The sequence below is a fragment of the Lipophrys pholis genome (genome assembly GCF_963383615.2).
Source record: "Lipophrys pholis genome assembly, chromosome: 15".
Lineage (NCBI taxonomy): Eukaryota > Metazoa > Chordata > Actinopteri > Blenniiformes > Blenniidae > Lipophrys > Lipophrys pholis.
Window position 1 is genome coordinate 15,894,456 of NC_137642.1, and position 25,067 is coordinate 15,919,522.

The 25,067-nt window shown below is 41.6% G+C and overlaps 1 protein-coding gene across 1 annotated transcript in view; it reads right to left on the reverse strand.

Annotated features, from left to right (window-relative positions):
* micu1 (mitochondrial calcium uptake 1) overlaps positions 1-25,067 on the reverse strand; it is a 31,121-nt gene that overhangs the window by 5,208 nt on the left and 846 nt on the right. Inside the window, exons 2-9 of the mRNA XM_080481292.1 lie at positions 21,280-21,444; positions 20,053-20,242; positions 18,138-18,300; positions 14,493-14,536; positions 4,448-4,562; positions 2,811-2,893; positions 2,112-2,312; positions 546-683 (exon numbers count right to left, since the gene is read on the reverse strand). Coding sequence (XP_080337418.1) covers positions 546-683; positions 2,112-2,312; positions 2,811-2,893; positions 4,448-4,562; positions 14,493-14,536; positions 18,138-18,300; positions 20,053-20,242; positions 21,280-21,443 — 1,098 coding nt within the window. The 5' untranslated portion in view covers position 21,444. The remainder of the gene's footprint in view (positions 1-545; positions 684-2,111; positions 2,313-2,810; positions 2,894-4,447; positions 4,563-14,492; positions 14,537-18,137; positions 18,301-20,052; positions 20,243-21,279; positions 21,445-25,067) is intronic.

Here is a 25,067-nt window from a genome sequence, read left to right on the forward strand (position 1 = left end):
TCTGTCTGCAGTAAGTGGAAATGATAGAAGAGGAAGAATGGAAAGGCTGAAACAGAGTGCAGAGTGAAGAGACACAGACAGACAAGCTAGGACAGGGGGGGAAAAAAAAGTGCTAAAAGTGTCTTTTTGATAAGAAGTGACTCCTCTGTCTTTGGTCTTCACAAAATAAAGACAGTGGTAGTTGGAGAAAGTGTCAATCAGGTGGATAGCGTCAGTCATAGAGTGTACCGTTCCCTCTAGGTGAAGTATTGCCTCTCATTCTATCCGCAAAGAAAATGTCCCAGCACAAATCTTCCTTTTCTCTCATGCACACACGCACACCCACACCCACACCCACACCCACACCCACACCCACACCCACACCCACACCCACACCCACACCCACACCCACACCCACACACACACACACACACGTCTGTCACATCCCCTCTAATGTAGGCCAATTAGTTAAAGCATTCACACCACAACATCAAGAGCAGTGCACGCCCACAGTCTACCCGTCACTTTAGTTCATGTGTGAGTGAAAAACACACGGATTTATCTACCTGTGCATCTTTAAACATCTTCTTCAGGCCCTTCTGCATCTGCTTGAGTTTACGAGACTGCACCCCGCTGTAGGCCAGGAGCATACCCCCGAACTGTCTCTCGGTGATTCTGCCGTCCACAGGGTCGTTCCTCTCAAACTGGTGGCGATGGCGAGGAGAGAAGCAGGTCGAAATTGAGTGTTATGTAGCCGGACAAACAACTTAATACGAGTGGGAGGGCGTGGGGAGATGGAAACAGTAAATAATGGTGTCAGGCTTCAAGTTGAATCATGCTTGGAGCCGGTGTTGCTGATATTAAATCTGCATGTGTTTTTTTTTTTTTTTTAAATAATGTTCCACAGGAGGATGGCAGTGGCTCTTTGGCTGTGTCAGGTCGCTATAGTGGATTTATATCCGAGTGTGTTTGACGGCCACCAGGCTCCCTCCTTTCTCTCAAAACACCAATTTGTTCCACTTGGTGGAGGCAGTGAAAATAAACTGGGAGTTAAACAAATTCAGTTGTGCCCATTCACTCTCTAAATCTTACTCTTGTTGCATATAGTCCAAACAAGGACAGCTGAGCCGAGTGTAATGATGCATTGAAACACAGAGGAAACACAGACAACAGTATGTCCTGTCCTGTAATGGTGAGTCTTGTTACGGCCAGGAAAGTTGACTGTCATACAATCAAGTCCATTTTTTTCTGAGAGGCCCACTGGTTTAAGGTTCAGGGGTCGTATGGTCTCACCTGAGGAGTTACATCTCTTGGTTGCCTTGGGGTGGAAAAAGTTGCCGTAATTGAAATATCTGTACATTTCTGCACACTTTATCGTCAATGTGATACAAGGCCGACTTAAAGAAGAAGGAAGAAGATGTCTTGAAATGCAAGATTGAAAATGCATCAACCCACTGTATAACAAAAGTTAGAAGTAAATAAATGAATGAACAAACACTTGTGGAAATAGTTGAAACATTCGGTAAAATTAAGCTACTACAGCCTGAGCAGTTTGGGAAGTAAAACACATGTTAAAAAGAGACAGATAAGCCTACTTATTTAAAATGACATCTGCCTTATCGCCGCTGTTTGGACTTACCTCTCTGAGCTCTGTGGCATCATTAAGATCTGGCGGATAGCGTTTTGCTTTCTGGCTGTTTCGAGTCGTACTCTTGGAGCTTCAGACGACACTGCCCATAACGGTTCAGTGAATTAGTAAGGCACTGCCCACACTAATTAACAGTATAACCATTTGCTCAACAAGGCAAATCGGTTCTTGTTGCTGCTCTGAAGAGGCAAATGACGGTTTTCATTTTGAATTGTCAAAGATCTGAGAGTGTAAGGTTGGATGGTACCAAGAGAAATTTGTCACTTTTTTTTTGTCACCAAGTTGTTGCTTTTCAACAAAATCAGATCTATTCTTTACTTTTGGAAATGTAAAATTATTACTATTTCTCCTACTTAGTTTTTTTTAAGATCACAAGCATACTGAAAAATAAACGTTAAGGTCACATTCAACTAATCCAATTGCATGGATTTGTAGGAAACCAGAGAATGACTACTGCCTTCCTCCACTCTTCCCTTTCTGTTACCTCGAGCTTGAGCACATCGTGCTGCAACTTCCTCTGAAACTCCAGGAAGCTGCCGATGGTGAGCTTTCCCTTTAAGTCTTCTCCGAAGAAGTATGTTGTGAGAGCAGAGCTGCAGCCAGCCGTCTTCAGAGTGTTTCCTGTTGTGGAGCGGTCGCGGTGTCGCATGCCCATACTGGTCTGAGATCGAATGATGCTCTGGACCTGGGGGGAAAAAAAAAAGAAGAGTTATATGATATTTAATCATGTAAATGTTCAAAAAGTCTCACAAGTCTCCAAGGAATTGTTATTTAATGAGGCAACTAAACGTCAAAAAGCTTGTAACATTTGTGTGAGGCAGGTTTGAAGTATACAAAGCAATTTTATACCATGAGCTGTCACATTGGAACATTAATGCTGTCTGCCTGGATAATAGAAATGAATTACTAATCATAAGCCCACATGCAGATCTGAAGGTAGACGCTGATTTTATTCAGACTGACGCACAGCACTTGAGAGTTATAATTGAGAAAATGTCACTGTGGTTGAAATCAGCAGGGAAACTAACCTTAAATGATTGTCAGTATGTCACAGTAATAGAATGACAAGCTACTGTACATATCAAGTGAGTAGAAATACGTGGAATCGTTACTTTGGCACTGAGATAATATGTCGGATTGGTGCAGGTTTGTGTGCAGCTGTAAGACGCGACAACAGTCTGACCTGTTCAAACTCTTCCAGGTCCACTTCTCCATCGCCATTCAGGTCAAACATCTTGAAAGCGATCTCAAAATTCCTCTGGGGAGCTGGACACATGACACAAACACACACACACAAAGAGACAGATTCTGAAATCAATCCATGACTGCATAAAAATCAGCAGTTGCACTAGGCTGACCCAAAACAGCGACTGAACGAGCCATTACAAAACCAACTGTGCCAAAGCAGGAGAGGGTGAGAAGTGGGCTTCATACAGAGAAAACAGCCACTATGATTACTACAAAATCAACACCACTCATTTCCAACAGCGATGCTGCGAGAACAAACTTTCCACTGCCTGGTCGAGCTATTCTGTTACACAACATTCGCATCATAGATGTTTGAAAATGCATTTGCTCTTCAGTCTTTCTCCAATCTGGAAAACCTCCTGCATGTTATTTTCTGAACATCCGGCGCAAAAACTACAGAGCTTTGACTACATAGGCAGAGTAACATTATCTTTCATTAACATACGTAGACCAGGTGTAGCCAACAGGTGCTCTTGTAAGGAGCGGATCTAAACGCAACAGTCAGCGCAAACAACATGACGAGAGACTCAAAACACTCAAGAAACAAGTCGTAACAAACAGCTATTTGTATTCATTGCATACTCATTGTAGACTTATTGGGTCGCAGGATCTCTGAAGGTGCCCTGTGGTCCCAGGATGCAGCTCACAGCAAAACACCAAATCCATCATTACTAACAAGAGTCGTAACCATTTAGTCATTGCAATTAGGTCAAAGCCACTCAATTGTTGTTGTTTTTTTTAGCCAGCATGTTGACTTGAGAACCATGAAATAATGAGATTATTATGAGATAATAAATCCTGCTCCATTGATCTGTACAGAGTTGGTTGTAGAGCAGTAACATACTGCATAAAAACAATATTAATTGGCCTGAATTGGATAGATAAATTGCCCAAGAAATTATTCAGACTGCATAAAAAGTGATAAACAGGTCCCACAATAAACTAACGTGAGTATCCGGTGGCCAAAATATGTCCTTTGTGCTCTTTTCATGGCCTTGTTAAATGGATTGAAACCACGCTAAAGGCATCTTGCCTTATCTGCTTAAAATGACTTGTCCTTGAAAACCTCCCCAGAGAGTTTCTCCATACGAAGGGATTATAAAAATTGGTCTTGCTAAGCTGGGGGATGAAAGTTTACTAGCCACCGGAGAGGATGGAGTCGAGCCTCATCTCCATTAACATGGACTCTGACATATTCGGAGCAAAAATAGCATTAATGTGAAATCTAATCCTTGCATCCGGTACCAATGTTATTTATGGCAAAAACACACTGATTCTGCCAAACACATCTCTGAAGCGATCAGTTTGGCAGACACACATTAACTTTGACAAGAAGCAAAAGACCACCGTGAGCCAGCTCCATGCTAAAAATATCACACGGAAATATTTGCTACCTTTCCACCTTGTGTCTTAACTGATGCTGTAAGAAAGCTCAGAGCAGAAAAGAGCCAGAGCAGGCTGCACAGGAAGTCCATTCAAATTAAAAAAAGAAATAAAAATGGCGCTGAATGGGATGGGTCAAATGAACTATTGGATTTCCTGACGGCCTGCACAGTTCAACAATGTACTTACTGGAAAGCACGGTGGTGAGGAAAATGTAGTCCGAGAAGGAGATAAGTCCACATTCTCCAAGTGAATAAAATATGCTGTCCTCATCTGCAAACTTCTCCCTCTCCTGGGCAATTTTCTGCTCAGTCAAGTCAGGGCACAAAAAGGGGGGGGGGGGGAAAGGTGTATTAAGTATCTTTCACATTATTCAGCATATGGCTCTTAGTTTCTAGAATTACCCCAGGTTGTGGTGTTATGTGTGTGAAAGCAGGTATGTGTAGACACATACCGATCTTCCACACTCATAAGTGGTTACAGTACACAAACAGGTTATCTCGGTTACTGTCATGCAAGTGCTGCATACACATGAAGCCGAACAGGCAGGCGACGATGGCAGTGGCAAACAATTAGTCAAGTGACAAACACGTTATCCACCATAGACTGTACTCACAGTGTGAAATTGACATAAAGAGAAAGAGAGAGAGAGAAAACATCACAAGGGACAGAAGCACAAACACACTCACACTATTGATTAACCACATTTGCAATATAACCCCGGTGTCAAAACCATTCGAAACAACAGGACCTCGACGACTCCTCACAAACAAATACACGGTTAAGTCGATGTGTTTCTGTCAGCATGTGTATATCCACAGCACTGCATGAAAGTGGGACTCCATCACATGCACACTACACACTCAATGAAAAGAGATTTTGAAAAAAAAAAAAAACCCAAACAAGTGTCCAACGAGTAGGACGCTCCACCACACAAACGGACAGTGCATGCCCAGAAGAAAGGGGACGGGGTTGAAGAGGAGGGTGGGTTGGGCTGAGTTACACTGAGCCCAGGTGGAGTTACCTCCGTCTGTAAAGAGGTCCATTTCAGAGGAGGAGGAGGAAGGAGAGACAAGGGTTAGAGAGCATCGTGGCCTCTGCTGTCTTTAGCAGGGCCTTGAATGACAAAGACAGACATGGGCATTCATTTTTGTTGCGCACACACTCACAATCACACGCATATTCAGAAACCATCTTGTTCAGCAACAAGATAATTAGGGGATGCCACTCAAAATTAAGAATTCAATTATGTCTTGCAGTTTCTAAATACCGTAATTACAATTAGACTACATGAACAACAATATCAGTGAAAATCAGAAAGCGACTGAATAAACATTGCTGACTACAAATAAAGTGGCAGCTGATGCTCCTCCATGAAGCATTACTGCCAGAGCTGGATGCTGAGTTTTCAGCAAATGGAAAAAAAAAGCTCCAACTTGAGCGTCACTCGCACGGGGCAAAGTGCGAAAGACATAGCTGAACACCAAAACTCGGTGGCACCCCCTTCCTAAGCAGAACATTTCCTTCAAACCCTTTTCCATTGAACCAACTACCCCCTCATGTGACACTGACTGTATAACGACAGACGACTGGATCACAGAATAAAATGTAACTTTTCCCCCCAATTCTAGTTCATCCCGATTCCTGAGAAGGGAGTGGGAGCAAGAGGGAAGGTCAGAGAGAGAGAAATAGGTTATTGTTGGAGCTGTGCTACTGTCTGAAAGAAGGTGACAGAGAGAGAGCAAATATATCAACTTAAACTGTTGAGGGTTAAAGGTTTACAGGAGTATGAAAGCGAGAGGGAATAAAATAAAAAATAACAGGTGTGTGCTTTTAAAAACAAGCAAAAGAGGGAAGAATAAAGAGGACAAGAGGTTGGTGTGTTCCCTGTAATTTTGCAACAATGATACACCGAAGACCCACAATTCTGCTTTTCAGTGAGCAAAAACACACTGATGTCGCCCCACACAAGAGACATAAACACACTGGACCTTGTTATGATGACCAGAGCAGAGGCACAAAGCACATCAGATTGTAATAGCCTACTTTTTCAGCGTCCTGAATTGAAGACAGGAACGCGGCCAAAGAGAGGTCAGAATCAGTATTAAACCGTGAAACCCAAAATCTATTCATCCGATTCATGAGAAAGATGTTTCCAGCTTTGACCAGCAAAAAGTGCCAAATTTGAAAAAAATTCATGTTGAGGAGAACGACTGGAGTAAGTGTGACCTTCACCTTTGGAGAATTATATCAGTACACTGAGTGAGAGCAAATGACTGTGCTCAATGTAAAGACATTTCTCTTTAGTTTTGGTGATTCTGTGAGAACACAGGCTACACAAATACAAACTGCTCTTTAAGGATGCCACTCGACAGCTTTTTCTGGTGACGACGGCTTCCCTCTCCCACTCTCTGTCTGATTTCATCTCTCCAGCAAATGAATGATGTAACACTGTGCACTCAGACAGAAGAAGGGCAGTGTGAATATCAAGCTGCGCTGCACGTCCCTTTACTTGTGCTCCCCCCCTTGAGCCCGGGTCTTATAAAGGATGAAGTGAAGGACAGGGCATGAGTGTAAAACTGTCACTGGTGGACTGATCTCAACGGAAAATATATAGCATTGAAGGCTCAGCAATGAGTAATTAAAAAAATTTTTTTTTATTAATTTTTAAACTGATAAAACTAGGTCACTTGATTGATGGTGTCAGATTTAGTGTCTGTCTCTCATTACTTGAGTCTTTCATGAGTTTTGAAACAGCAGCCCAGAGGAAGATTATGGCTATAAAAACAAGCTGCTTCAATCACCAATACAATTCCAGCGACTCTTAGCAGACTTTTCCCAAAGCACCGAACTTCAAATGACAGTAAACCTGATCGCTGCAGCACTCGGTTTAATTAACACCTAACACATCATTTGTCTAGGCGAGAATCAACTTTATATCAATCGGCGTGCACGTGGACATGAATTCTTTGTAGGCCGCTGCCCTGAGCCCGGCCACACGCTCATACACATCCGTCATGTGTCGGCTCTGTTCTGGCCAACGCCGCGGACTGCGTCCAGATGATGAGCCGAGCGACCCGGCGAGGCTGTGAGCTGAAGCAGAAACACTGAGCTGACAGAGCTGCCGGCTGGACGGCGCTGGCGGCGGGGCAGTGAAATGCACTACTATCATTTACACACACACACGGGGGCAGGGTTAAAGGTTTGGTCGGGGCTAAATTCTGCAGTGCACGGGGCTAAAGAGCAGTCCAAACGCTGCCCTGGCCCGATTTCAGTGAGTCAAGCTTCAAGGGACCATCAAACCTCATTTGCAAAATCGCGCACACCCAGAGGCATGCACGCATAGAGATGAATGTTTTCATTTCACACAATGGCCGAGAAACTCTTTCTAGGTTTAACTGAGTGCCAAGCAGAAATGTTGTTCCGTTAACCGAGGTTTAATCTGCCATCTCTAACTCCTGAAATGATGAAATATTTCATATATTACTTTCTTGTGTTAGCGTTGTGTTCTTTCCAAATCACATTACATATATAAACAGTATAAACAATTCCGCATGATAAAATCAACCACATGGCACTGCAGTCCTGAGGGGTTTCATTAGATCACAGTGATGCGGAATCTCACTTTGCCGACATCCATCGTCATTATGTCGTAATAAAAGAAAACATGCAGCCGCTGAAGCGGCCGTGATTAAAATGAAGGATAATTTAATACACAATTTTGCACCCCACTTGCATCATCATCTGGGAAGTAAAAACTATGCAATTTGCACGCCATTTATTTCGCTCCTGTTGATGCCACCATCACTGTGTCCAGGCATCGTGCTAAAAAGCATGAGCTGCTTGAGATGTCGTTCGCGTTAATATCTACACCAGCGGCAGTAGTTTGTTTGTTTTTGTTTTTTCTCCCCTCACGGATCCTCGTCAACGCTGCAGCTGCAGACACCCAGATCACAAGGTAAATTGAATGATGAAACATTGCAGCCAAAACTTTTAAATATTAATTATCCCACTAAAGACAACGAGTCTTTAAAGAAGTGATGTGCACAGGGGCAAAAGGGAATGTCACCAAAAAATAAATAAAATAAAAGCATGAATTTATGGGAGTGAGTGGAAATTTGCCTCTGGAGGACAAAACGTCCGAAATATAAGGGAGAGAGTAAGAGATCGCTTGCAACCTATTTCACTTTCTGTTCATGTGTGTGGTGCGGGTGTGTGCGCACTTGAGTGATGTCCGACTCTGAGTGACATTTCAATCCTTTGCACAGATAAGTCTGAACAGAACTCGGTCTACTGGAGCGTGGGAAAAAAAAAACCCTAAAAAAAACAGTGAGATGGCCAGACAGTGCAAAATGAAAGAAAGAGAGGGGGATGGTGGGTGAGAGAAGCATTAAAAATGAATCAGTACCTTTACGTCCTTTGTACTGCTTTGTTTGATGTGGTGGCTCTGGGTTATGGTCACTTTGGAAGGTACAATAAAAGGCGAGAACAGCGAGAGAAATAAATCCCAAATGAGCCGCTCGGGGGCAAAATCAACCACCCGGACCATAGCTGACATTTCTGATAGAGGCTGAAAGAGCCGAGTGGACTTTCCCTATGTCACAATATATACATTTAGGGAATTGCCACTAATCAGATCTCAATAGACACCATAAATACTAAATGGTGCTTCTATAGGCGGTACTACGCTAAAGTAATATGCATAAAACGAATAACTCCTCCTTCTGAGGATCACACACAGCAGCCTGTGTGTGTAAGCAGAGAGAACACTGATGCATTAACTTTCCAACCCCTAGTCTCAGGGGGAGCCACAAAGCAGGTGTTAATATCTTATAATTACGCAGAGTAATGACTGCCGATGTGGAAGACTCAAAAAAATACATTTTGCTCACTGAGAAGCAGCAGCTGTCTAATAAGAGAGGACAGGGCAAATTAGTTGACAGAGACAACCCAACCTCTAATAAATGAGAAGGGGAAACGGAGCCAGGGAATGAGAAAGAAGGATCTGAAGTATTTACTGACTGTGTATTTACACTGAAACAGTTTTAGAGGTCAAGGATGACATGTGAGAGCTGGAACAATGTGAAAAAAAAAAAAATAATAATATATATATATATATATATATATATATATATATAAACACAGAGGCATGCACCGAGTCCAAACACCGGCCCTTGGGAGCTTCCTGTGAAAATCAGAAATGGGTGAACATCACGACAGTTGGTATCACAAGCAGCTTGTTTCCGTTGGAACGGCCCCTCGGCTCCGCCTCTGAGCGACAGGTGTCCACTCCCAGTCACAGCAGGTCACGTAGAAGACAACGTGGCATTACAAACGTAATAGCACCTCAGCAAAATTTGGATTACAAAAAAGTTGGATTACAGTTTTCATGTACAGCCCAAGTGCTGCCTTCGGTAACTCTAAACCATGCTCTACAAGAAACCATGCAGCACCCACGTCTGAGCAATCCAGAGGATGGATTTGTGAAGGCTATCAAGCACATTAATTCAGCCTTGACAGTAGCTAAGAATAGCCATATTTCCAAGTCCAAAACCACCCTGTGATGCCACCATGCGCAGAAAGGGGGCTCCACCACCGGTTACTTTCTCTTTCGAGATGCAGGCAATAGAGCAGTGCATGCTGGGGGAAAACGGCTGGAGTGCCAAAGCATGTGGAAAGCTACAGCTGATACTTCTGAGAAATGAAATTATGAGGAGTAAAATGTGTTTGTAGAGCAAGGCAAAAGGAGTGCAGGGGAACAGCACTGCTAGGATTTCACACTGACCAATACACACTATACCTATACATTTCAGCTACTTCTGCATCTCAGCTTGGCAAAACTACACATCCATCATAAAGGATGAATGTCCGAATTCTAATTTAGGGTTTGCGTGGTATAGATTGTAAATTATACAACTGAATAATCCCTGTCAAGGCAAAGAATAGTCTCCACTTTTAATAATTCAACAAGAAAGGCATGGCAGGCAGCTGCCTCGAACAACCTATACAAAGGCCACCGGGACAGTCTATAGCTCACTGTCCGGTTAACAATACAGAGCTAGGATTGGGATATTTGATATACACTAAATTCACACACAATAGGGTGTGTGCGTACTTTGGTTCCTGACACTCCCCAGTCATTATGTGGAAAACTGGTTGTGACCTGCCCTTGGCTGCACGTAAGTTATCGTCATTATTGTCTTGACTGACAGCCATGGAGATAAAGGCCAAATCGGTTTGTACATAGAACCGACAGGTCAGGGCTCATTGACTTACACATACCAACATAAATATGTGCTTCACTCATTTGGTAAGGAAAAGGAACATTTTGCCCTATTGCTACAAAAAAAAAGCAGTGCACATTTATGTAAATGCCATTAATGATTTAAATTGCATAGTATAAGAAATTAACATCGAAAAGCTGAATTAAAACGAAGGTCTAACTGACTTACACCCACATCTGGCATGTGGTTAAGTGGCACTTGGCTTTTATTTCAAGTTTTACAGGTAAATGAAGGTTATTTATTCCCACCCACAGCCTTTTCTTTAACATCTGCTGCAAGTTTACAGAGGCTGTAAATACACTATTTTATTTGCAGTCTACTACGATCCTGTTAGAGAATACATGCATTGAAAGGAGTTTCATTGAAGCTATTCAAATTGGTCACTGACCTAACTTGAGACTTTGACACTGGTGTCAACACCCGCTGCAGCTGAGATGTGATAAATGCGGAAAAACCATTTGCGTGGCCGTTCCCCTGAACTAACAACGGTGAACGGTTACGTCCTCCATCTAACCACAGAGGTGTGAGAGAGTAAGTAATCAAAAGGTAGAAGAGAGAAACCAATCAAAGGACGGAAAGAAGGAGAAGGCAGTGGCTACATAGTGCAGTTTTTTTTTCTTTTCTTTTTTCTCTTTCATTCAGGTGCACACATGCTGCTCGGCACACACCCCATACCTGCCAGAAGTCCTGCAGAGAGGGAGGGGCAAAACAGGAAGGAGGCGAGGAAGGAGGGAGAGACAGCAGAGGAGGAGAGGAGGAGGGGGGGAGTTTTGGGAGAGAGATTGGGGATCATTTCATGGAATGATTGGGGGGAGGAAACAGAGAAAAAGAGGTGGAGATATTGGGAGACAGGGAATTGAGGATGATAATTATTCACAAGGAAGAGAAGAGAGAGAATATGCAGCAATTACTTGCTTTGTGATTAAGACAGGATGGCTGATAGGACCATGTGAGAATAACAGTTACAAATGTCACATCAACATAAGACTATGGCAGGCTACAAGCATTCAGACGTATTCAATGTACAGGAATAATTCACGGGAAGGTTGTAAATTTCCAGCATGGACAGTGTGCACATTGGACTTTGTCCATACTGTGTCCAAAACTCTCAATCACAGTTAAGAGTGTTCAGATAAGCGGAATAAAAACCTAATTCAAACAGCTTGAGTCAATACGCGCAGTTGTTAAACAACCAAATCTGGTCATGTAATGTTTGCCTCACATATAGCCTGAACCTGGAACAAATTAAGTTTGGAGACATGGACGCAGGGAGCTTTATGGTCGCGACGAAGCGGCAATTGTTTCAGTTATCTTCTAAAACATTGTAAGGTAGACAGAGCTCTCGGAGAAGTTACTCTTATTCTCACACACGACACTTCTCTTTGCAAACGACTTCAGCCTCCACCCAAGTTTGCCACCAAAGCCCCCAGATGAAATAACCCCCTTTGTACTTCTGAACACCCTCCATCCACTTCCATGATTCACCCAACTACAGACATTGCGTCACCACACTCGCTCAAGCCGTTTCATCTTTGTCTGTTCCGTTGCAGTTTTTCAGTTTGTTGAGAGCCAGATTTCAAGGATTGGCAGGAAGCTGTGATGGTTTATTCCCCCTCTAACTAGCTGGAGGTGACTTATTAAACCAATGAGAGAGAGAGAGAGACATGTGTCTCTAGGCAAAACAAGGAAAGAGCCAGGGGAGGGGGCTGGGGGCTCTATGGCCACTCTGGCCAAGGCAGAAAAATCTCAGGGGACATACAAAGCTAAATACAGTATCAGAAACAGTCACGTGTCCAAGACATTTGCATGGCAAATACAGGAAGCACAAGGCCTGGAGATATGGATAACATTTACATAAGCAGGCAAGGCCCATCAATGAAGAGTGCTTTGTTACCTTTTCTTTTTTCCCCCTCATTTGAGTGAACAAAGGCTCCAAATTTTATTCCAAAAACTAAAGGTCTGCTCAATCTGAACTACAGAAAGTGCAACTAATGATGCTGAAACATACTACTTGCTCACTGTAGCAGCTGATTAGAATAAGTAGATGAAGTACAGACTCATTTCAACCTGGGGGCTTGAGAATTTTGTAATGAGGTCAGAAACTATTATCATTATGCTAATAGAATGAGGATCGGCTTCAGGGTGGCAGGGATGGGGTCTGGCATAAATCAATATCAATGATGAAAGCAATGATGATTGTGGTTTCTACTTATTGATTATAGTTTCCTGACGTTGACGATGAAAACGTGATCATTCAGAGCACAGAGAGACGAGCTCCTTTAAGGGGACTGGCCTGCCTGCGCGCACCTGCAGCTCATTGTCTTTAAAAAGATCATTACAGAGAGGCTCACTGCGTACATGCCCCAATTACAGCTTCTTTTGACTGTAGAGGGCTTTTTGCATTTAATTACCTGGACATTAAAAGAAATCTGATAAATGGAAGATCTATCCTCTCCATCATCTTTTCAGTTAATCCCTTTTAAACAGTTTTACAGCTCAAGCGATCCATCAAAAGCAAGATATTCGGATTATTAGGGGGCGCTCCAGAAGCATAAAACGAAGTGGACCACCAAGCAGCACCAGAAGCAAAGATGTCAAGCTGGAGCAATAAAGTGTACATGGGACGGTCAATAGAAAAACATCATTTTACTTTCCTTTTGTAGAGGTAAGCTAAAAATGAAACACTTTTTTACTCTTAATGCGATATATCAAAAAAAAATATATATATATATTTTGTGAGAAATAAACATAAAATAAAGTTAAGCATGCAAACAAAAAAATAGTGGCTGAATACTCTCTAGTACCCTTTATATACTTCAGTAAACGGAACATAGATCTGGTTCTACCAGCAGTTATCCTACTTTGTCTCTTTGTGTTCACGATCATTCAAATTTCCGTGAATGGCATTTCAGGCAGACGAAAATGAATGAATGCTTTTTAATCACTTCATAGGAAATATGTCCTCATGTTATTGCATGTTAGACATATATATATATGGACTGAGAATTAGTGAAACTACTCTCGAAGTTGATCAAATTGAAGCTCAAATTTCAGGAACATGTTGAGCTTCATTAAATGGAAGTTAACTGTGTGTCCAGGTTCAGCTGGGACGTGATCCTATTTAATACTTCTATTTTTCAGATTATGTTTTCCAATTTATTTCACACTATTGACGTAATTTAAAACCTCACATTCAATTCACTGGGTGTGTGAGCATATTTTAATACTCAATGTACAGATACAACCCCTTGAGTTAAAAAAGACAATTTATTAATAAAATATTGATGTGGAAAATTAACACATTTTGTTAACACTACTAAAATGCAGGTTTATTTTAGCACTTCAATGCGCCATTTATATGGGTGTAATATCTACCATGAAGTTTTTATGGAAAATAGTGAAAAATGCATAAGTAATAAGGATGGTGGATTATCTAGAATTAGCGCAATATTTCTCTTCTGGGAAGTTTCCGAAGCAATATTTTTTTGTGTTTAAAGGCACATAAGCACATCCATTGTATTGAGCTGCAAGCAAACAATTTAGGGGCAGATTTCTTACAAACACAGGATATAAAACTGAAATTATCTGTATGGCCAGATGCCACTAAGGAATTAGAGGAAGTGAGTTTTTTTTTTTTCCTTCTTTTCTTTTCTTCCTAAATAAACAGATTCTTCAGGACATTTTTCACATTGGTCATTGGAGGGAATAAACCCCTCTGGTAAAATGGCAAACTGTGCAGTAGGAAAAGAAAAAAACCGGAGCAATACATTATTAGATTTTACTGGGGAAATGCAATACTAATTTAGCTTCAGGCATATTAACAAAATCCCACAATAGTTAGTCTGAAATGAATTTATAAACTTGACATCAAACCGAGGCGGATTATAAAACCTCAACGGTAACTAAACTGACCCTCTCCCATCTTCTCAAGTTAGATAACCACTCCTTACCTTCCCATCATAACGCTTCACAATGAACTGATCCAGGCCGAGATCTGAAGAAGACACACAGGGAGAAATAAACAGAGACACGTGAATTAGGCTGAAAAGTAAACAAACCAGATGTGAGGCAGACGAGTCACACTGGGGCCACAGTGATTTATGCCCGGCGTTAAAGCAGAGAAATTATATTCACTTTGTGTCATAACTGAACCTTTGATAATCAATGACATGTTCTCAAGATTAATAATGGCCATTAATAACTCATTTCCACTTTGCCAATTTTTTTTGTAAATAAACTATCAGCATTCAGATTCGGCTGTTCTCATCATTAGTTATGACACAGTTCTCAAATACTGATTTATTAAATAGACCCAGTTATGCCGATAACAAAGATCAACACTATTAAGTATCTGTAATTCTACATAGCGTGGCTTGAAATGAGAATTTCAACTGGTTTAATAGGTCAGAAAATACATATAGAAAAAGCATCAGCAGAAAATATGGATCCTTCGCAAAACACTCGTGTTTGAATTACAGTATGGGAACAAAATAGTTATTTTACTTCATTAATTGTACTTGTCATAAAGACAACGCTTCATTTAACCATAACGGATTTAAATTAATACCCTTAAATGAACTGTATATTTTCTGCGTTGAGAAGCTACTGTTTTCATCAGTAAATTCATAAAACCAGCAGTACTAGTGCAAAAAAAAAAAAAAAGAACAATCCAGGAGTCACACAAGAGTGTTGATATCACATGAACAGACTTGCTGCACATTGGCCTGCCAGAACAAATCCCATTAGCTTTAGGAAGTAAGTACTGGGTTATAATCTCATTAAACCGAACACTAATAAAGTGAATAACATAGTTTGGGAAGTTTTTGAAGTTGACTGCATCAGCATTAGTGGAGAGAATCCCAGTCCAGCCTCCTGCTCATTTAACTCCAGCTCAGGTGCCACCATGAGGGATTTCCAAACCAAAGGCAGGATGACTGAGCTGAGGCACAACTTTTGAAATGTTTCCCCTTGTGAAAGTGACGGCAAAAACGTGAATTGGGACATTTGAAACGACCTTTAGTTTTTGTCTGTAACAGAATATCAGATTCGTCAAATGTCTTTTTACTACAAATTTCTAAGGCTCTGTCTTTTCCGCCTATCAACAAAAAGGGATTCAAGTCAGTGGATAAGTGATCGTCTTAAAAAAATTAAGGTATCGGCAACTTTTGAGACTTTACTAATACTGATCTGAGAATCTCTTGGTTAAAACCTTCAGTTTGAGAGGATCTGTGAGAACAGAGGACGGCTGTCTATGAAGTAAACTTCACTTACTTTTTTGGCTTTTTCATCTGCTTCGCTGAACTTTACAATTCCCCACAGTGCCCAGCTCATCACTACTTTAATTCCGATTTAGTGGGGGGCAAAGGAACGGATGAAGAAAGGAAGAGCCGAGGAATCATGACGCGAGGAAGTATGGTAGTGGGTCTAAGAATAGGCGGTCCCTGAGGCGAAAACTAGACCCAGTCTTGATTAACAAACGAATGTGCTGAGGTGAGCAGGAGAGGCAGCACATACGTGACATGCTCAGATAAGCCCTTATTAAGTGGCAACAACCAGCTTGACTCCTTTACGGTGAACGAATGTGCAAGAAGTAACAGGAACCAATGACAATTCAGCAGCGGATACGAGATGAAGGCTAATGTACTCGATGAAGCGTCTCACGAATCTTAATTATTTTGCTGCTGAATAATGATGATATAATATAAAGATGGGAGCGGTGCAAAGCTTCCCGCCTTTCTCGAACCTCCCGTGGCTGAAGATCAAATATCTCCGTGGCCCCAATGTGTGACGGCTGAGATCTGCTCTGGTTTGAACCTGTTAATTGATACACCAACCGCTGCGTTCTGATTCCCTCCGCACAGCGTGATCAGACAACCCTGCCACCCTTCCCCCGCCCTCAGATGCCATCGGCGGTAAGGCCATTAGACGACGGACTGTCAGGAGTCTAGAACTGCCGAGCACATGCTAAGCGTCACTGCAGCTGAATGGGGGCGCCAGGTGGGAGGGGGTGTGTTGGGTGATGCTGCGCTGGCGAGGTGAAATGATCACAGCACTGCTAACTGGAAACCTCTCAACCCCGGAGAGTGGTGATCATTAAAAAAAAAAAAAAAAAACGCCACCAAGTTCAGGTTTTCACATCTGTACAATATATTTTTTTAGAGCGAATATATCCCAGATGACAGGTAAGGACAAACTTAAAATCCCAGTGAAACGATGTCTGAGAGGGGATTGAGGGGTCCTCCTCCAATGTTTTTGACATTTTCTGTAGCTGATCAGACTTCTTTGAACGACAGCCCTCCTTCAATTTGAGGTGTTTTCCTGCACTGCAGTCAGTACAGAGACAGGTGGTATGAGTGCGTTTATATTCAGTATATCTATATCAGTGTTTATAATTGTGCACAAATGCATATATGTTAATATACTGAAAATGTTGTGATTTATATGTCATAACAAATAAAAATAAATCATCATTATCCAAAGGAATCGGAATCCTGTAGGACGGAAATGAAAAAACACAATAACTTGAAGATAATTTAAACTGCATTTGGGAGTGCCAATGTAAATTTTAGCAGCTCAACAATTCAATCACTTTTATTTCATTTAAATTTGTTTTAAAAATGTATTCAAAAGTGAACAGATTGGGACTATGGGCAGGACAATTTAACAGCTGGCCTCGACTAGGGAGTCATGCTGCTGCAATATGTACTACTCAGACTCTTCCATTGTCCTTCACTGAAACAATATTGTGTGTATTGCAGAATGTGTAACTCAGAAATCTGTCAATACTGTTCAGCATTATTTCATTGCTTTTCTAAAGAGGTTCTGGTTTATTTAAAAGGATGCAATCTAATCAACTTCACGTAGACATTTTCTTTCTACGTTAAACATGTTCAACTAACATTTATGAACAATGTGATGAATTGTATTTACTGGCCATGATTATTAATTATATTAATAAATCTATGGAATTACTTGTGGAATTAGAGTCTTTTTCAATGCAGTGCAAAACCAAGCAACCGTCAACTATTGTTTTTCAGACTTGTCCCCTTGTGTAAATATTTTATTTTATTGATACCATATAGATGACGACATCCCCAGTTTCTTGCAATGTCTCTATTTAGTAACATTAGTCTTGAGCTGTTGCAACTATCTGCCCGCATAGTCTCAGTGGTTAGGGTTATGCTGCAACGGCAATGAGGAAGCCACGCTACGAGAGGAGCAGGCAGAACCAGAGCATGAAAAATGATAGCTTGATCAAAACCAGCGAGGCAGGAGATACGAGTGAGGAATAGGCTGGTGATCGTATATGAGGCTGTATATGTCAGGAGCAAACCAGGACACACTTGCAAATAGAGATTGTTAATCACAATGTGTTTTCTCCTGAATAAATAAAGGCGAAATGAAAAAAAAAAACGTCTGAGGGGCTTGGTAAGGTTGCAGGTTGATTAGTGTACAGAAGGGCGGTTGTCTTCTTTTATATTTGTGTCAGTAATATTAATAAGGTTCACAGATCGGCATGGTTATGGTGTAAACTGTAATTATCACAACATGTGAGTGAATCCAAATACACAAACAAGGAAACAGAGGAGACTCACTCTCTGGCTGCTTCTCGTTGGGTGTGATAGAACGTATGAAATCCTGGGGTGTCATATAAACCTCTGCGTCCCCATGCTCGCTGATGACCTTCAGCGTGGCGAAGTAGCGGAAAATCTTGTCTGGAGTGGAGTAGGCTCTTATCCTGTTCTCATACTCCATCACCTGCAAACCAGACAGGATGGGAAATAAATGAGTCCAGATTCACACTTAAGACAAGTTTAATACATGCAAACATTACCAAGATCAAAGAAGCAGCTAAATTTCAATCTTGTACGGGAAGTAAATAACCCCAAGGAGAGTGACGAGTGTGCGAGGGGAGTTAAAGAAGTAGGAGGCAGCAGGACGGCACGCTGTCAGGCCTGATGAGGAGGCATATTATTCTCCCAGCTCTATCAAGACGGTGCTCTCGGGTCATCATTCTGACTGACACATGAAGGGGGGGGGGGGGGGGGGGGCGACTGAAGACTCGTCACCGTCACATACAAGCCGTGGACACGACAAAATCAGAATAACACTATCAGTGTGGTATCTCTGACATGTCGTGTTTTTCGCTGGGAAAAAAATACTACACCGACTCAACTCTGTCGCACACATTAACCACGTCAATGTTTATTTTGACAAGGCCATCAGCGTTTCGGCAGAAAACTTTCAAACAGATGCGGCGGAGCCGGGAAATTGGCAGAGCGGTGTGTGTTAAGAAGCTGTGTTCAGCCGCTGGTTATTTTACGTGACAGTGAGTGATTGTGTACACTACAGAAACTCCCCGTGGGAGGAGGAAAACACATTTGAGCGCTTCAACTTTTTTGGAGCAGTTATCAAGTTGGTGTGTGCGAGAGAGTGTCACACAGACTTTGATCAAATTACATACTCCTCTCAGGTTTGTGGCCATTACATGCTTCAGTGTTGATTCCACCGCTTTAGCAGACATTAATGGTGTTTGGGGAAATCCCCAGGAGTGTGTCCCCAGCAGAGATCACCCTCCTGTTTGGATAAGAGGTTAGAGCACAGCTGTGTGGAAGCGTAACTGAAGAAAAGCCGGGCCTGCGCCGTCATTTCTCTCCAGCTTATGTACTAATCAGCGTATCATTCCCACTAACGGAGCCCAAAAATTATTTCATCTTTTGCTTTGAACCATTAAAGCCGTCTCTTTCTCAGCCAAACATCCGCACACAAAGACATGAAGATGAAAATCAAGCGTCACTATTCTTTTTTTTTTTTCCCCCCCTCAGATTTTCCAAAAGAGTTGTTCAACATCTGAGAAATGGTAATCAGTTTAAAACTAAGAAGGTGAAAGCACTGAATATTAAACACACATTAAAGTGAAAAAAAATTAAATAAAATCCCCTCCTGCTGCATAACTTTGCATTTAAGTTGTGTTTCAAAGACTAGATTTATCTAATGACCTCACACTTTTCCCACCAAACATACTGTAAAGCTCAATCCATATGCATTTGACGCATGTGGGCTACAGGCAAGAATCGCTGTGCAATATTCACATCCACAGCCAGAAGTCAGGCGTATTTGTACGACTGGATCACTTTCTTTTTTTTATGAAAGTTTCTTTTACTGTTCGGAGACCTTCATCCTTCTTTTTTTTTTCCACTCCTTCAATATGATGAGCTGTATTTTTGGCATTTACTCAAAGGGCCCGTCATTTTTTTCTTGTGTTGGCTTTTTTTCATCTGCTACTTAATTAACAGCAATAAAACAGTACGGATGATACATTTGTGATGTTTCCGGCAGTAACATTGCGCGCTGATTACCTTCGTATCGCTCTGTAAAAATCCTGTTAAAATATACCTGTGTTAGCATACTGGACAATGATTTGGAGGGGGGCTTTTCAGAAGACCATTCGGGAGACGCACTCAGTAGGAATCTGACTGAAAGGCTCAATGTTTATCATTTATTGATCACCTTGCGGTCACGGAACCCAGAGCGTGGCTTCTTTTTTTTCCCGTCTCCGCCATCGTCTTGCGCTCCCTCATCTCCGCCGCTGGGCTGCACCGATTTCTCAGACTCCGTCTCCGAGTCTCTCCCAAAATCGGTTTCTTCTCCACCTGGTTGCTCAGAGTGTCGAACAGAAGGCCCCGCATCTGCATACGCTCTAGTATTTAAAAGAAAAAAAAAAAAAAAAAAAAAAAAAAATCAAAGAAAGACAAAAGAAATAAGATACAGACGAACACCTGAGGAATAAAGCCACGTAATCCGACCAGATGGCCAAATATCAGACTACTTTTTGTAACATTTAACATTATCGCCAAGTTGAACCAAAAAAAAGTACAGAGCAGCCGACTTAGCATATGGACATGGACTGTAGCTGTAATGCACGACAGAGTTGACAAAAGAAGAGGAAATGAGGAAGATTACTGCCGCACTCTTTGGCTCCTCTGTGCAATGCAGAAGAGGTTTACCGTGAGAGACTCTCACTTGACCATTTTTCTGACTAAATTGAAAATTGGAATAATAATAATAATAATAATAAATAGCTTGGTCTGTCGGGGGCAGACTGAATGATTCAGTTTAATGAGACACCGGGAGAGTGAAGCCTGGGGTGAAGGCCTGGAACAGTCTCGTCCCATCAGTCTCAAATGCCCTGAGGCACCATCCATCACTCTGCCTCCTGCAGCCGCGTCCCTCTGTCCCCCGCGGACCACTCACGTAAACGTCCTCTCTGCCACTTTGCCTTAACTAAACAGCATCCTCCTTAGCAAAAGATGGCCATGAAAACACTGAAACGAGGTAAAAACGAGTTTACTCAACGTACATCGAGAGCTGCGATTTAATGGGAAACTTTCTATTTATGATGTGAAAATATCTTCAAAAAAAAAAAAGTGTGGCATTCATGTGGATTACTATGGTCTTATAAAGAATCTATAAAAAAAAAAAAATATTGCCATAGAAATGCATGAAAATTGCAAACCCAGTCCTGTCACACTGCTGCAAGCAGCACTCGAGCTGCAGCCAATCCCCACTGACAGTCAATCACAGGGCTGTGTGCAGACCAGCGTGTATCCAATTGCCCCTAGAGGGCCAATTGCAGTAATTTCTAATCGAAATGAAGTGAATGAAAAAAAACCAAAAAACAATACTATTATTATTTTTTCAAGGGTACAATTTAGTATTCAACAGGTCAAGTTCTACCTTTTCCAGAGTAGTCCAGCACTCGCAGACACTCCGGTTACCCCCGCCAGGGCTGCCAGCATCAGTCTCCTCCGGTCAGGCCCTCGCGCTGCACCACTGTGATAACGTCGGGACAACTGAGAGAACCCCACCGCCGCTGCTGATAACGCCCGCAAGCGGAACATTCTGCAAAAAGACCAGAAAATAGGAACGGTGAGAAGAGGCAACATACACTTGTATTGTTCCCTTTTATGTCCAGTACATAAAATAAACACACTTAGGTTTGAATCTGCCATTTTTAAAAGCATTTTCAAAAATATGGAATGATTAAGAGATTAAATAGATTAATACATAAAATAGATCATTTGGAATTTAGCACATTTGGAAAAAAAAAAAAGAAATGTGTGTTGGACCTGCAGGCAGCAGAGTTAGTGCTTCCAACAATTCATATAGAAGATATAACAAAATAAAAGACTTTTCAAGGGACACCGCAGGAGCAGCAGATCAATAAAAAAATAAAAAAAGAGGAAGAACTGCTTTAACTAAGGAACAAAAGAAAATGAACTTGAGACAAGAGCAAACTGTGCTTTGGTGTATGCTGTCCAAGGTTTTTCGGGAATCTCTTGTCTCAGCACAGAGAAAGAAAAGTCCCAATGTCATGTGTCCCTGCTGATGACAATGATTTTGACAAACTCTAAAGCACAATTAAGAGAATTGCTGTCATATTTTGGTGCAACATGCCCTTCCATCTGGTGTGCAGTTAGCTATTTGAGCAGTGAAAAATCTAAATCACAAGCCAAAACAATCCTCCTTTTTCATGTGAAAACTCTGGAATCATGGCAGGTGATTGGATGCTGGATCCAGCATTCAGCTGGACAACAGACGGAAGGAGAAGAAGCCAGCACATGTGGGGATTATTTCAAGGCTGCTTTTCCAGGTGAGGTTCCAATATGGCTGGATGAGGAAAACAAAATGTATGCAAATCCAGATAAAACACAAAGCTCACTAGTTTTGCTATAGATGAATGTGAATTCAAAAAAATATACCCGATACACTGTTAAAAACAACAAAACAACGTAAATCTATTGTGAAAAATGATTTAAAACAAAGTTGCAGGCAGTTCATTCTGCAATGAGCAGGCGACATCGTTTAACTCTTAGGCAAGGATGTGGAGAAAATGACTGAAAAACCAATTAACACTCATTGTGCAAGGCAAAGCCTCGGACAAAGGTAGTTTACTCTGATAGGGTCTCTCCTAACATGGCTCTGCAGGCTAAACAACCCCTTCGAAAGCCAATGCATGAATATCCAGGAAAACGTTGACGTCTTGATTAATAGACAACAGAAATTGAGGACAAAACTAAATACCACCAGGGCTGCTAAACCTGCAAAACTTCGTTTTATGACCGTACCGTTGCCTAATTCATCAGTGTCACGGATAAATGATTAACAATTAAGTGAGAGGCTACTGGTGTGTATCTGTAGCTCCTGTGTGTGTGCTTTTTTTTATTAAAACTACATGGGGGAGTTCACCCATTTGATGCCTTAACCTGTCAATATCCCATTAACAGTGTGAGCGCCAAATGTTAAACGGATTAATTATAGAGGGAAAAAAAAGAAAAGACGGCGTATGATAATTAAAGTGCTCAGTAGCCCATGACAGTAGGGACTAAAGGGAACTCTATTTTCGTGGAACTGGAGATAGAGTGTTGCAAACACACCAACAGCAAGCACTTCACTCTAAGTAGCAACACTTAAACCTATGTAACATAACATGACCACCTACATGAATGTTACAGGCAGCTTAGTAGTTACATCTCCCAGCTTCAAAATGTTTGGGACAATAACAAATATTTATAGCCAGTTTTCATTTAGGGTCTATTTTTGTGACTGAGGTTGTACACCCTAAACTGTAGATTTGTATACTTTTCATTTCACAATCCAGTGTGACTGGGTGCAGGAATTGATCCCTGACGACAAGTGAAGTCAGTCCAACACCCACAGCCACAACCTTCCCACCGAGGGGCAATTTCGAGTGACCGGTTAACGCGTGTTGATGGACTGTGGAAGAAAACTGGAGCGAACCCAAGCATGCACAGGGAGACAGGGTGCAATGTCCGCACAGAAAGGTCCTCAACCAGGCCGGCACTGGAGATGTTCTCGCTGTCAGCCCAAACCCCTACTTCCAGGAAATTATAACTGCATCCATAATTTTGGAATATCTGTAAATCTGGCTTGACAGAGTCTGTTGAAGTCTATAAAGTTTGAAGACGTTTTTATTACGGATTCCCTCCAAAAAATACCACTCAACTCCATGCCAGATGAGCCTCAAAAAGGCACAAACTGCTCTGGGACAAACATAATAAACAGATATGTTTTCCCCCTGTCCTCTCTGACTGCTATCTGCCAGCTGAGGGCCACTCTCCTTCAGGCCGGGGTATTTAATGTTCGTCCAAATCTTTTGATCAGCTTTCGTATCTGCTGAGTTCAAATGAAGCCTTATCAAAAGGGGAGATATCTGTGATCTGTGAAGTCCCTGTTGGGGGCTTGGAATTTGTTTGGAAAAACATTTTGAAATACACCGATGATCTCTTGTCAGTAAACAGACACAGAACGCAAAAAACGACCTCAAATACAAGCCAGTAAAACTAAGTCTAACTTCCTTTTTCTATTTATGATGAACACATTTCCTTTTGGTTGCAAAATCATTAATTTCTACGGCTTCAGCCTGACTGAGTTTCGTCACACACAATTATTGTCTAATCTCTGAATTCTACAAAGATTGAGAGAACCCACAAAGCAGATTTTGCTGTTCAACCACATCTGATCTATTTTCCCTATTTCCAACAAAGCAATATTGATGACAAATGTTTACCGTCTTTATAATATTTGCCATCCACTAAGAGGCGTCAAGACAGTGTTAATTCACTCCACCAGTCAGTCTTCATAATGTTATGGCTAATCAGGGTTTTATTTGGTCAATTATAATGCAAGTGAACACATTTACTGTATCTGAAAGTCACTTCTCGTCACCTTTTCACCTTAAGAGCAAAGAGTGGCACAATACATTAGTGACAGTGACATATATAAAACATAATCCAACTACAATGCTGAGATTAGGTTGTCAGGAAGAATATCAAAACATGTCTCGAGCTGTTTTGACTTTTTGAGCTCACTGAAGTAGCATTACATTATAAATGATGCAAAAAAAACCTAAACAATCCATATCGATAAGTGGTTGAATACTATTATAATCATAGGTATGATTCATTAATATTGAGTTTTTTAATATTAATTCTGTTCAGTCTCAGTCTGTAGCTTTCACAAGGTGGAAAACAAACTTGGACCTAAGGAAGGGATGAGCCCAGTTAATTTGCAATATTCTCAGTCATCTGATAGTATTCCACAAAGATTCAGAAATGGGGACAGCAGCGTTATCTGGACAGCCTGGAGCCACAAAAAAATGTGCTCCTTTGAATGCTCTGGGATGCTGTTTGATCCAAGTTATAAATACACTCAGAGAAACTTGAATATTGTCAGGAGTACCAGAAGTTCAGACAAAGAAAAGCTTACATGTCTGCTTTGGTGTGTCAAGGCAGCCCCAACAGCCATCTCAAACATTCTGCAGGTCTCTTGAGGTATGCAACATTGCCATCTCTTCTGACTTATTTCTCACAATGAAACAAAAGGTCACCCACTGTGTGGGAAAATCACCTCAGCATCCATCACAGGTTGTCCAATGTGCATGAAGCTAGACTGAGGGACAATTGTGACGACGTGACTAAGAGGACAGAAAGCCATCTGACACA